At 34.3% G+C, this 13,365-nt stretch overlaps 1 protein-coding gene across 11 annotated transcripts in view; it reads left to right on the top strand.

Moving 5' to 3' along the window:
• Rnf111 (ring finger protein 111) overlaps positions 1 to 13,365 on the top strand; it is a 120,887-nt gene that overhangs the window by 92,398 nt on the left and 15,124 nt on the right. For 9 of the 11 annotated variants that reach the window (XM_047541203.1, XM_047541201.1, XM_047541204.1 and 6 more), the window contains 3 exons: positions 694 to 888; positions 6,081 to 6,400; positions 10,564 to 10,822. In XM_047541203.1, coding sequence (XP_047397159.1) covers positions 694 to 888; positions 6,081 to 6,400; positions 10,564 to 10,822 — 774 coding nt within the window. The remainder of the gene's footprint in view (positions 1 to 693; positions 889 to 6,080; positions 6,401 to 10,563; positions 10,823 to 13,365) is intronic. The other 2 variants (XM_047541202.1, XM_047541207.1) reach the window with 1 other exon arrangement.

The raw sequence follows: 13,365 nt of genomic DNA, 5'->3' as shown, positions 1-13,365 counted from the left end.
AAATGGAGTTTAACTTCTCATTCCTCTGGCTGTAAATAGTGCTGAGTCACACTGGTAGTGTGTGTGTGTGTGTGTGTGTGTGTGTGTGTGTGTGTATACACACACGTGTATATAGGGTAATAATGTCTCATTCTTCACATCGCCATGGCCCCACTCCTCCCCTCACTCACCTCTGCACTATCCAGAGTTCCTTCATCTTCCCTATACCCCTCGACCCCTGCCTGCCCCCCACCCCATCAGAGAAAGTGGCATCCACTTATCAGAGAAAACATTCTGCCTTTGGTTCTAAAACCATTTTTGATAATCTAAATGCACGTGTGTTAAAGTTTTTAAATGTAATAATATTTTATTCAGTTTGCTTTTGTGGTTTTAGCTTTCTGAATGCTTTTTTTATGAAAGATTTTTATACATAAAACGCTTTTTGGGGCTGGGGAGATAGCTCAGACGGTAGAGTGCTTGCCTTGTAAGCACAAGGCCCTGGGTTCAATCCCCAGCACCTAAAAACAAAACAAAACAAAACAAAACAACAACAACAAAAAAACAAAAACGCTTTTTAAATATATTCCAAGAGAGTTTATGTTTTTAATGTTTTCTTACTTTAATATTTAACAAAAAGATGTTAACATGAATTAAACTGTAACCCTTATTATTCCGTTGCGAAATGTTAAGTAGACAAAAATTTTTATTTTGTAGAACCTACTGTAGTACCAACCACTTCTGCAAGAATGGAGTCACAAACTACTAGCGCTTCCATTAACAATTCAACTCCATCTACCTCTGAGCAACCCTCTGATACTGCATCAGCTGTCACCAGTAGTCAGCCTTCCGCGGTATCAGAGACTTCAACTACTCTTACAAGCAATAGTGCAACTGGTACTTCTATAGTAGGTATGTAAAAAAAAAAGTATGTTGAGGAGGACTTTCGTTATTTTACTTTTGGTAGGGGAAAGTATTGTTTTAAGTGTTAAGTTTTTAGTTGTCTCAGCAAGAGTGTGTGTGTATAAAAATATATATTTTCCTTTTCTTTTAGTACTGGGATTTGAATCCAGAGGCACTTTATCACTGAACTGCATCTTTAGCATATTCTTATATTCTTATAATAAACTTCTATATGTGACAAAGTAGTATTTTATTAGAATTAGACTATGATTTCATATTTGAATTTGTATGTATATGTGACCAAAGCCAAAGTATTGTAGCATAACTAAATGAACTTAGGGAAAAGTAAATGGCTGACAACCAAACACATGAGTGAGCAACAAAAGAAAACTAGGTAAGTTGGACTTCGTCAGAATTTTAAAACGTTTGTTCATCAAAGGACTGTGAAGTTTGTGAAAAATATTGTATTGAACATAAGAAAAATACTTGCAAATCATGTATCTGGATAGGGGTTCTAGTACCTAGAATATGTAAAGACCTATGAAAATTTAACAAAAACAATCTATTTTAAAAATGGGCAAAAGACTTGAGTAGATATTTTTACAAAGATTATATCCAAAGGACCAAAGAATCACATGTAAAGATGCTCAGCATCACTAGTTATTAGTGAAATCCAATCAAAACTACAGTGAGATACCATTTAATACCTACTAAGGTGACTGTAATGTTGAAAGAAGAAAAAAACCCAGAATAACCAGAGCTGGTATGATGTAGAGCAATTGGAACCCTCGCAAAAAGCCTCTAGGAATGCAAATGGCATAGCTGCTGAGGAAGACACTTTGACAGTTCCTCAAAAAGTTTAACATAGCAGCTGGGCATGGTGGCCTGTAAAGCCAGCCTTAGCAACTTAGCGAGACCCTGTCTCAAAATAAAAAAAACAGACTGGGGATGTGTCTTAGTAGTTAAGAACCCCTGGGTTCAATCCCTGCTAACAAAATAAAACAAAAACAAACAAAAACATCATAGCCTGGTGCAGTGGTTCATGCTTGTAATCCTGGCTGCTTGCCTGTAATTCCAGCTACAGAGGAGGCTGAGGCAGGAAGATCACAAGTTGGAGGCCAGCTCAGGCAACTTAGTGGAACCCTGTCCCAATAGATAGATGAATGAACTGCAGATATAGCTCGGTGGTAGAGCACCTGCTTCTATTCCCAAATTTTAATAAAAAAGTTAAACATAGAGATTACATATGACTCATCAATTTCACTCCAAGATATACACCCAAAATAATTGAAAATGAGGGTGGAATTTTAAAGTATTTGGTGATGTCCATTTACTCTCTCTCATTGTTGCTGCTTGTTGTTTTGGCATTACATCTAAGGAATGATGTCTAAGAATAAGGAATTGGGCATAACTTTCCTATGTTCATATATGAATACACTACCATTACACTACCAGTGTAACGCCACATCATGTACAACCACAAGAATGGGAAGTTATACTCCATGTATGTATGTCAAAACATACTCTACTGTCAAGTATATCTACAAAGAACAAATTAGAAAAAAAAAAAAAAAGAGTTCTTTGTTAAAAACAACAACAACAGAAAAAACTGGGATGATAAAGACTGGAGTGGGGATTATTTAGACAGAAATGGCTTGAGAGGAGAATATTTGTGTGCTTAATATTTGTGCCCTTTACTGTGTATGTGTGTATACATATTGCCTTAACTTTATTTTTTTAAAATATTTTTTCAGTTGTAGAGGGACACAATACCTTTATTTTATTTATTTATTTTTATGCGGTGCTGAGGATTTAACCCAATGCCTCATATGTGCTAGGCAAGTGCTCTACCACTGAGCTACAACCCCAGCCCCTAATACCTTAACTTAAAAAAAATCTTTCATACAGTAGAAAATGCGATAAACAAAATTAAATACAAATAATAATAATAAAAAAGAAATGATTGTTTAATCCACGGTCACAGAAATGATTGTTTAATCCAAATGATTGTTTAATCCATTGTTATTGTTTTACTGCTGGGGTTTGAATCCAGAGCCTTGAACATGCTAAGCGTGTACTCTTATCATTGAGAGCTATACTACCTCTGAAGAGTTTTATAATTTTATGTCTATTACAAGTTATTTCTTGTGTATCACTTAGCAGTTATATTTCTGGCCCTCTCCTATCAGCTGTTTAACTGAACCTCAAGGTAGTTTTCTCTTTTTGGACAGTGGTATTGAGGTAGGAATTTGCTAGCTGCTTATTAAGAGGGACAACATAAACCCTGTAGCTTATAGATTGACTGAATCAACATTGTTGATGAAACCACCATATATTTTATATGATTTTTCTTCTTTTAATAGTATCTCATTTAATTTTTATACTATTCTTATAACTTGCATTCACCAGATTGGAAAATTACTTGTGGGTAGATTAGGGAAGTACTCTTTTCTCTGAAAAACTAATGGCAGAATTTAGATTTCTTAGGGATATCTTTTAAATACTGTACTCTCAAAAAAAATGTAGGCAGAAATGAAATGGGCTTTTATTTCATTTATTGAGTATATATTCTTCCCTTCAGTACTTTACTTGGGTATGTTATATGTTATTTTATGTGTTATCATTTAATCCTTTAACAGTTTCTTGATACTGTTATTACTCTTCCCATTTTACAAATGAAGAAATTCAGAAAGTTAAATGCCTTGATTGAAGTCAGTAATAATCTCTGAGACAAAGATTTGAATTTTTCTCATTCCCTGTCTCCTGATGGCTTTATGTAACCTTATTATCTGCATTTTATGTCACATTGACCCAACTTTATTTCAAAATGGCCCCAGAGCTTTCATTTACAATCTTTGTTTACTCACAACTCACATTTAATTTCTTAGGGAACAACTTCTCTACCTAAGTTTTTAAAAATTTTTTTTTAGTCATTGATGGGCCTTTATTTATTTATATGTGGTGCTAAGAATCGAACCCAGTCCCTCACACATGCTAGGCACGCGCTCTGCCACTGAGCCACAACCACAGCCTCTGAATGACCCTTTCTTCATATTGCTCCATTCTGATGACCATCTTGGAGATATACTTGCTCATATCAGGACAACATTGTTTCATACCAGATTGTTGGTCTGCATAAACCTGAAAGAAGTCAATATAGCTAATCAGACTACATTGAAGATTCTCAATACTGCTTTCTTCATTTCCTTCCAATACCATATGGAGCATCAGTTTAACTATTTTTTCCTAAAACTTGCACTCTCCCCCTTTTTACAGATTTCCAACTTTAAATCAATAATGCCATCTAGTTTTGCTAGTATCCCATAAATGGTGCCCATAAAAGGGTCTAAGCAGAGTGGTGCCTCCATCAATTTATAGTATCTAGTCTTGGGCTTTCAATAGTAAATCACCATAGTCTTCTATTTCTTGATCAGTTTCCTTTTCTTCTCCTCTCTTTTCCAAAACACTCCTCTCTTCCTCAAGGCTTTCATCCTCCAGAGGGAAAGAAATAAAAAATGAAGGTTCTCATATACAAACTTATGCAACTTTCAGTTCCTCTATAATAACTTGTATATCTATACTTATCCCTTCCTAACTCCTGGTCTCTTAACTCCTTTCTTGGCCCTTCTAATTCTTTTATGTATGCTCTCTCCTTCTTAGCCCTTCTCTTGTCATCGCTTTAACAATTATATTCTGTGTCTTTAGTATCTTCACTGGTTCTATTCTTCTTACATGTACAGGTGTACTTGTATTATGTCTGCGTAAACTTAAAGTAGATTTTCTTCCCCAAAACTCTTTGCTCTAATGTGCTTCTGACTTCTTTCAGAATGAATAAACATGCTCTTTAAAAATCTGACAACAATCTCCTTTTCATGTTCATTTTCTTTGCAGATTTGTGTTCTCATCTCTTTTGTCACTGGCCCATCTCATTACTGCAGGGGTTTTTACCTGTCACCAGTATGCTGATGATCCTCCATTCTGTTTCCAGACAACTGTCTTTTTTTTAAGTTTTCATATCTTAATACTTCGTAAATATCTCCTTGGACCATAGGGCACTCACTTCAAACTCAACCTGGTCAAAACAACTCATTTGCCTGACCTCTGCATCTTCTTTTTGAATTATGCATGTATAAGGTTTATTTTCATTTATTTAACAAATATTTGTTGATTACACATTATATTATTAGATATTACTTTAAGCATTGGGACCAAAGCGTAAATTTTTGTCTTATTAGAACTTACAGTCTAGTTGATGATAATTGTTTACATTTTTTGCAACACTCCTTTATTCTATGCTAGAACCCAGAGCTTCTTTACAACTGGTTGATTTATACCCTAAGTTTTTTCTGTGCTTGATAACGAGCTCTTTATGGCCAAAGAGCAAGTATTTTTCTTCTTGCCAAAGCTGTATCATAGGTGGTAAGCTTTAAGTTCAGCCTTCATTTTTGAAGCCATACTGTTAATCATTTTACCCCTTAAATACTTGTTCAGCCTCAGGATTATAACCCAAGTCCACTTGACTACATGCAGTTACGCCCACCATTTGACCCTAATTTTCTAGATGATTATAAGGTGCACTTTATTATTATTATTTTTTTTACCATTAGAGTCGTCTGTATTCCATTAGTTCTAACTTTAGAGGCCAAAGGAAAGGAAATAATGTTGACAGTTAATAAGACTGCCAGATTCTCTGAGTTGCTTGGTTTTGTCTGGAGAGATTTTAAGTACATAGCAGTATGTATTACATGGGAATGATTTGTGACTAGGGATTCCTGGGGTTCGGAAGATTTTTTGCTTTGTAGCATTTAATGGAAGAATTCACATGATATTTTAGAATTTTTATAATGCAGTTTTATTGGTAATTAATAATTCATTATGATCTAGAAAAAGATGATCTGTTGCCAGATTTATACATCATGGTAAATTGTAAATATGAATCTTCTCAAGAATTTAGACACTTAGGAAAATCCCAGTGAATCTCATTGCTCAAAATTATAATATCAAGTATATATTAAGGCCAGCCATATAGCCCATCTCGTAGAATGCCTGCCTCTCAAGTATATATTAAGAATGTGGCACTGTAGCATTCTTATTTACAAAGATTTAATTTACCAAACAGTTGTTAATTATTTATACATAGTACTTGTTTTTACACAGTGATAGTTGCTGATTGAATTATTTTTTGCATTTTCTGTTTCAAGATGACTCGAGGAGGACTGCATCTAGTGCTACAACAGAAACTGGCCCTCCTGCAATGCCAAGGTTACCTTCCTGTTGTCCCCAGCACTCACCGTGTGGAGGGTCATCACAGAATCACCATGCATTAGGACATCCGCACACAAGTTGCTTTCAGCAGCATGGTCACCATTTTCAACATCATCATCACCACCACCACACTCCCCATCCTGCTGTCCCAGTTTCTCCTTCCTTTAGTGATCCTACTTGCCCTGTGGAAAGACCTCCACAAGTACAAGCACCCTGTGGAGCAAATAGTAGTTCTGGTACCAGCTACCATGACCAGGTATGGTATTTGATGAATTAATATTTCTTTCCCCTTCTCCCTCCCTCTTTTCCTTTCTTCCCTTTTAAAGCATGATGCTTTCAAGAGGTGGTGGAAAAATACCCTAATGATAACTTTTATAAACTAATTAAGTCATATTCTTGCATGCAGAAATGACCTAATTTAGTGGTTTGTGAACAATTTTAAAGTTTACTTTTTTTCACATGGTCTAAATTGCTGCAAATAATTGAGGGGAACAAGAATATGAAAAATCAGAAGTGATAATGTAAAAATCACTTTTTAAATTCTGAAATGATTTTTGATGTTTTTAGAATATAGGCAAAAACATCTTTGGCATTTCATTTCAAATAAAGTGCTGAGATATAATGTCCCTAATTAGTGAGAAATTAGAAAAGTTTTAGTTTTTTTTTATTTATTTTTTTTTTATTGCTCTACCTCCTATTCTAGAGCTCACTATAATTTGCAAGCAGCTAGAAATAAACATCTTTCTTAGGTGCAAACATGTAGCAAAGATTCTCAGAAGCAGATGAAGTTCTTAGTTTTAGAGAACTGAAATATGTCTCCAGCAAAAAAATTAAAATTAAGTCAATTGGTTGATATTATTAGTTGAGTGCTTAAAATGTCAAATGATGTTAAATTAGCCTTGATGATCACATGAATAAATGAAGCCAGGTACTATATTGCTACTTTAGCTTTCGTTGGTTTTTTTCTGTGTAATTGTTCTATAAATGTGAGTATTGTTATGCTGTAAAAACCAAAAGATGTAATTTTAGGGAACAAATCTAACTTTGACATATAACATGATGGAAAAGAGTCAAAAAGAAAATTCAGAGCAACTGCTTTTCTGTATCAGCTGATCCTTCCTGCAGTACCCGATTGATTTTTTTAAAATATTGATGACTGTGTTTTCTGGGTCTGACCAATTAAAAATAATAAAGAAGGAGACTGTTCTCTTAAAAAATGAAGCTGCCTTCAATCATCAGGAGGAAACTTGGAAGTGTTTAGCAGAAACTGTGATTGAGGTTTTAGATGTTTTTGGTTGTGGTAACAGTTTAAGGCATTAACTAATTATCTGGACCTGTTTTGTTCTTCGGTGTGTGGGTGGTAGCCTCAGGAAAAACTGCAGTGAACTGAAGGAAAGGGCTTGCTGAAAAGTAAAACTTACTTTTACTAGAAAATTTGGGTTCAAAGGAGGTTTTATAAGAATTGTAGAAAAATGGTTTAAACATTGGTCTTCCAGTTTCTCCTGCATTTGTTAAAGAACTGTTAAAAGATGAGTCTGTCACTCACAGAATTTTGTTGCTGAATTAATAAATACAGTTGGTTTAAGAGATCAGTTGTATAAGCAATGTTTTCTTTCAACATGAGATAATTATGGTTAGAATATCTTTCAGTTCTGTTTAGTGTAAAATGTAACCTATTTGGCCATCTGTAAATAGAGGTTAGTTGGACAACAAATTAAACTTGAGAAGAATCAGCAGGATCCTAGGTATTCAGTGGAGAATGAAGTGAACAGTGAGATTTTGAAGATAATCAGTTTGAAGTTTGTATAAAAACTCAAAATATATGTTTGAAAGCTTCTGGAATTAGCCACATCCCCATGAGATTTAATTTCATATGGTTTCCATTTGAGACTTATGTTGGAACATCAGGAAGTTAAGGAATAGAAGAAGCAAACAAGCAATCTGAGGACTTGTGATTGTGTAGATGTCTTATGATTGAGTTTCAGATTGTGGGCAGGCAACAAAAATTCAGGCCTGTTGTCCGAAGTTGCAGTAGTCCCTTGACTCTGTTGAGAGCATTTACTCTACTCCTTTACATATGACTTTCTCTTTAATAATTAGTGTGATACATCCTTTATAATCAGTGTAAAGTAATATTTCCCATCTCTGAACCCATTTTGTGTTACCCTCTTTTCTTTATAGAATAAGAATTATGAAGAAGAGGGTTCTCTTTGCTGTTTTTTCCCTTTTAGTCTTTAAACTTTACCCTCAGATCTTCCTAGGAGGACCTTCATCCTACTTTATTTTTGAAGAGTTATTTTGATCTCTGAACAGATATGAAGACAAGATCTTGGTGACCAAAATATTGGTCACCTTCTTAGGATGATGATATTCCATTCCACATGCCAATTTTAGTCTGAGTGGTAGGGCAATAGGGAAGGATGTAAGTCATAAACAAATTTACAGCCACATAATATTATTCTTAAACCCTGTTTACCTGAATTGAGGACACACATTGTATTTGTCAACTCATTGGTAAAGACAATGAGTCAGACATTTACTTAATAGACTGTGTGCATGTAGTATGGAGGAGAGGGTCTTTTCCTTTTCTCCTTCAGACAGCTCCTGCTGCACCTTCATCCTCCCTTCCCTTTTAGCATTTTTGTTTTTGTTGTTCCTGATCCTTTGAAAGTGAAAAGACCTCTGTCATTCCACTGTAGACTGTTAGGTGACCTGGGCCTCTGACAGATCATTATTTTAGCTTCATCTCTAGTGCCTCAGCTTCCAGTATTGAACAGTTAATATGTAATTCATATGTAATATTAAATCAATCTTTTTTTTTTCTTTTTTGGTATTTGGGATTGAACTCAGGGGCACTTGACCACTGAGCCACATCTCCTGCCCTATACTGAATTTTATTTAGAGACGGGGTTTCACTGAGTTGCTTAGTGCCTCGCCATTTCTGAGGCCAGCTTTGAACTTACAATGCTCCTGTCTCAGCCTCCATAACTGCTGGGATTATAGGAGTGCGCCACCACACCCAGCTGAATCTTTATTTCTTTTGATCACATTTTGAAAAGCACAGCGATACTAAGCCTAAGAGTAGGCATGTATTTAAGAATACAAAGAAGCGATTCTTTTAAAAAAATCTTTATTTATTCATTTATTTTTATGTTATGCTGAGGATGGAACCCCGTGCCTCACATGTCCGAGTCAAGCATTCTACAACTGAGATACAGCCCCAGCCTGCAATTCTTTTTTTTTTTTTCCAATCTACTTTAGAGTGAGGTAAAAGTGTTCTAATAGGATTAAAAATTTTAATGGATTATAATTATACATATTTATGGTATACAATACAGTAATTTGATAAATGTATACAGTGTGAAATGAACAAATCAAGGTAATAAGCATTTCCATTTCCTGAAACATATATCATTTGTACTTACTTGATGGGAATCTATAGATTCTTCTAGTTATTTTGAAATACAGCTTAGATTGTTATAGACATTATCTTACTGTGTACTTTCAAGTGCTTTTGGGGGAGAAAACTTATTGATGAATGAAGATGGGTTCTGTACTCATTTATTTCTCAATTTAGTAATCAAGACTTTCCCATAAAAATCATACTCCTGATAAAAGGAAGCATAGGTTTAATTTTAATTAATTAATTAATGAATTTTTTGTGGTACTGGGGATGGGACCCAGGGGTACTCTACCACTGAGCTACATCCCCAGCCCCTTTTATTTTTTGAGTCAGTCTTGCTAAATTGCCCAGACTGGCTTTGAACTTGTGATCCTCCTGCCTCAGTTTCCCAAGTAGCTGGGATTACAGGTGTGTACCATAACACCTAGATACTTTTTAATTGTTTTTTTAAGTGAGGCAAAGTTAATTCATGATTTAGTCTTCATAGTCTTATGCCCTTTTTTTTTTTTTTGATAATGTAGTTTTGTTTGCATGATTAAAATTTTCAGTGAATTGCTTGCTTATGAGACACTTTAGAAACTTGGGATATGTAAGTTTTTAACCTAATACTTAATGTTTTTAGTGAAAGGGTATGTTACTAGTCATAATTTTGAGATAAAGGAGAATATAAAAGTATGATTTTAAAGTTTCTTTCTCTTTTTGTCTGATGTGGATAATGTAAGAGAAGTAGACCTTAAAATAGTATGCTAAACTTTTGTTCATCTTGTGGTATGATCTTATGCTTGATTTTTAAAAATTGATTTTAGATTTTAGGTATAAAACCACTATTTTCACAGTCCGAGTTGTGCTGTATTTTCTTGGTATTCAGTAGGTCCTTAACACTAAGAATCACCATTTTTGAATTAATTCAAAGATTTTATTTTTTTAGGTTGTTAAAGGAGTACTTTTATAATATAATATGAAATAATGTTTTGACAAAACTTTAGAAAGATAAAATATAGTTCCTCTTTATGTAGCAGGCATTGCCAGTAGACCTGAGCAACAGTGGTATCAGAAGTCATGGAAGTGGTGGTTTTCATGGAGCATCTGCATTTGACCCCTGCTGCCCTGTTTCTTCTTCCCGAGCTGCAATCCTTGGCCATCAGGCTGCTGCTGCTGCCCCGAGTCAGCCATTATCAATAGATGGTTATGGATCGAGCATGGTTGCACAACCCCAGCCCCAGCCCCCTCCACAACCCTCTCTCTCATCATGTCGACATTATATGCCACCTCCTTGTAAGTATAAATTTAGTGGGCAAAGAACCTAGAGGCATATAAAGGAAGCATTGTACATTCCTCTGTGAAATAATCTTTCATAAATTCTAATTTATAAATTTTTAAATATTTATTTGGGTGTATTTTTCCCATTTTAATAATTCTGAAACTGAGGGGTACAGTGAATGGCACCTTCGATTCTTATAAAGGAAGTTTTAATGAATTTAGATATAATGAATTTAGACTTATTCTTTAGGAGTAACTGAAGAAATGTGAAAGTTAAGTAGTATTTCGTGGCACAGTATAGTACAAAAAAATTCTCAATGGTTAACTGAGGCATAAGACAGAATTCCTTGACAGAGTGCTTTGCCATTTGGGAAAGGGTTTTTTTTAAAAAAAAAAAAAATTTGTAGTTGTAGATGGACAACATGCCTTTATTTAATTAATTAATTAATTTTGTTTGTTTTGTTTTTTATGTGATGCTAAGGATGGAACCCGGTGCCTCACACGCTTGGCAAGCTCTCTGCCACTGAGCTACAGGGAAAGGGATTTTATACTTGTTTGTTGCAGGCAGTAAAAATGGAACTAGGCATAGCTTTTCTGTAGAAATTTAAGTCCATTTAGATATCTTAAGAAATGATAAATAACCTGAGGCTTTGTACCCTATTTAATATTTTGTTAGATCATAAGCCAGTAATCAAATGGAAGCTTATTAAATACTTAGATAATAAACACTAAATATTTATACCAGGAATAAACCAAGAAATTGACAAGGAAATTTATCTTTTGTTCTGATTATATACCAGGAATAATTTTTCAATTATGTATATTCTTGAATTTCTTCTTCCACTCTAATAACTTTAAAAATCTGTACTGTAGACACAGTTGGAATCAGGTCAGAATTTATACAGTGAAGCTGGTGATATATTATTTACCTCTTCTTAAAATATAAAATATAAGTTGGAAAATAGGTTTAAAAACAGAGGTAGTTTTTGCAAAGCATTGAGCATTGACCTATGGCAGATTCTGTGTATGAACACTGGTGTGATAATACAGGTGCTGTTCTGTAATAATTGTTGGTATTCATCTTTAATTGGATGGATCTTCTTTTATTAAGAATATAATATGTGTGATTTCCTTTCCCTCCCCTTTAAAAATGATATACTGAAGCAACATATAAATCCATTCCATTTAAAATGTCCTCATAAAAAATAAATGTTTTAGACTTAAGCTTGTTTTACTTTTATCATAAAAGTAACTCGTATACATTCTTAGAAGTTCAAATTTGCAGAATGTTGTAAAATGAAAAATTAAATGACCCTTTTCCCTACCTAATTTTAGTTCTTCAGAGGTGGTGACCTTTATAGCTTACAAAAATTGTAGAAATTTTTCTTTGAAAATAAGAATATACTTGTGTCTTCTAAAAAAACCCCACAGAACCATACCAAGCATATTATTCTGCTTCTTGTTTTTGTTTTTAAATTTAACAATATGTGTTAATATATTCCATATTAGCATATAAAAGTTGAGCTCAGCTGGGTGTGTGTGGCGCTTGTCTGTAATTCCAGCAACTTGGAAAACTGAGACAGGAGGATCACAAATTTAAGGACAGCCTCAGCAACTTAGCAACTAGACCCTAAGCAACTTAGGGAAACCTTGCCTCAAAGTGAAAAAAATAAAAAGGACTGGGGATGTGACTCAGGGTTCAAGTGCCCCTGGGTTCAGTCCTGCCCTCCCAAAATAAAAATAGAGCTCACTGGTGTTTGTCCTTCTTTTTTATCTCCTTTCCCTTTTTTTTTTTTTTTTTTTTTTTTTAAATATCCTCATAATATTCCACCATATATTAAATCAGTCCTCTGTTGATGCATATTTAAATTGTAGTTGTTCATCTGTAGGATTAACTTCCTAGGAATGAGATTGATGTGTCAAAGAAATAAACATTCAAATAAGAACTGTTAAATTTATCTTCAAGGGGTCATACCAGTTTATACTCCTCATTTGAGGTCTGTGAATGAGGATAAAGGTAGGAAATTTGAATTATATTAGAGAAATTGATGACCCTGCTCTAAAGTTCTTTTCCTAAGTGAAGTTTATTTATACATATACACACATAATCCTCCCCCATATTTCCTTTTCTAAACCTTTCTAATATGCTTTAATTTATATGTGAAACAAACATATGGTTCTTAGATCTGTTTTCATTTAAATTGAACTGAGTTAGACAGTGGGGTTGTAAGGAACTAGATTTAAAATTAGATAGATCTGAGTTGACCTTGCAGCTCAGACTAATTAGCTGCAGATTATTTAACCTCCTTGTCCTCAGTTTCTTCACATTGAGAAAACAGGAATAATTCTGATTGGCTATAACTTGTGAAGTTCTGACCCAAGTGAAAAGGTTTCTGTCTTAGACCCATTTATATGCATGCCACTAGAAATAGTGCCATAAGAAAATGTGTTCTTGCTCTTGAAAAGTATATGATCTTGATGAAGTGATAAAGCTAATGTCCTTGAAATGCTCTTTTAAAAGTTTTGTTATCTTATTAAGGTGTACTGATAAGATATAT

This window comes from Sciurus carolinensis, chromosome 2 (genome assembly GCF_902686445.1).
Source record: "Sciurus carolinensis chromosome 2, mSciCar1.2, whole genome shotgun sequence".
NCBI lineage: Eukaryota > Metazoa > Chordata > Mammalia > Rodentia > Sciuridae > Sciurus > Sciurus carolinensis.
This window is presented reverse-complemented; position numbering and strand designations above follow the sequence as displayed.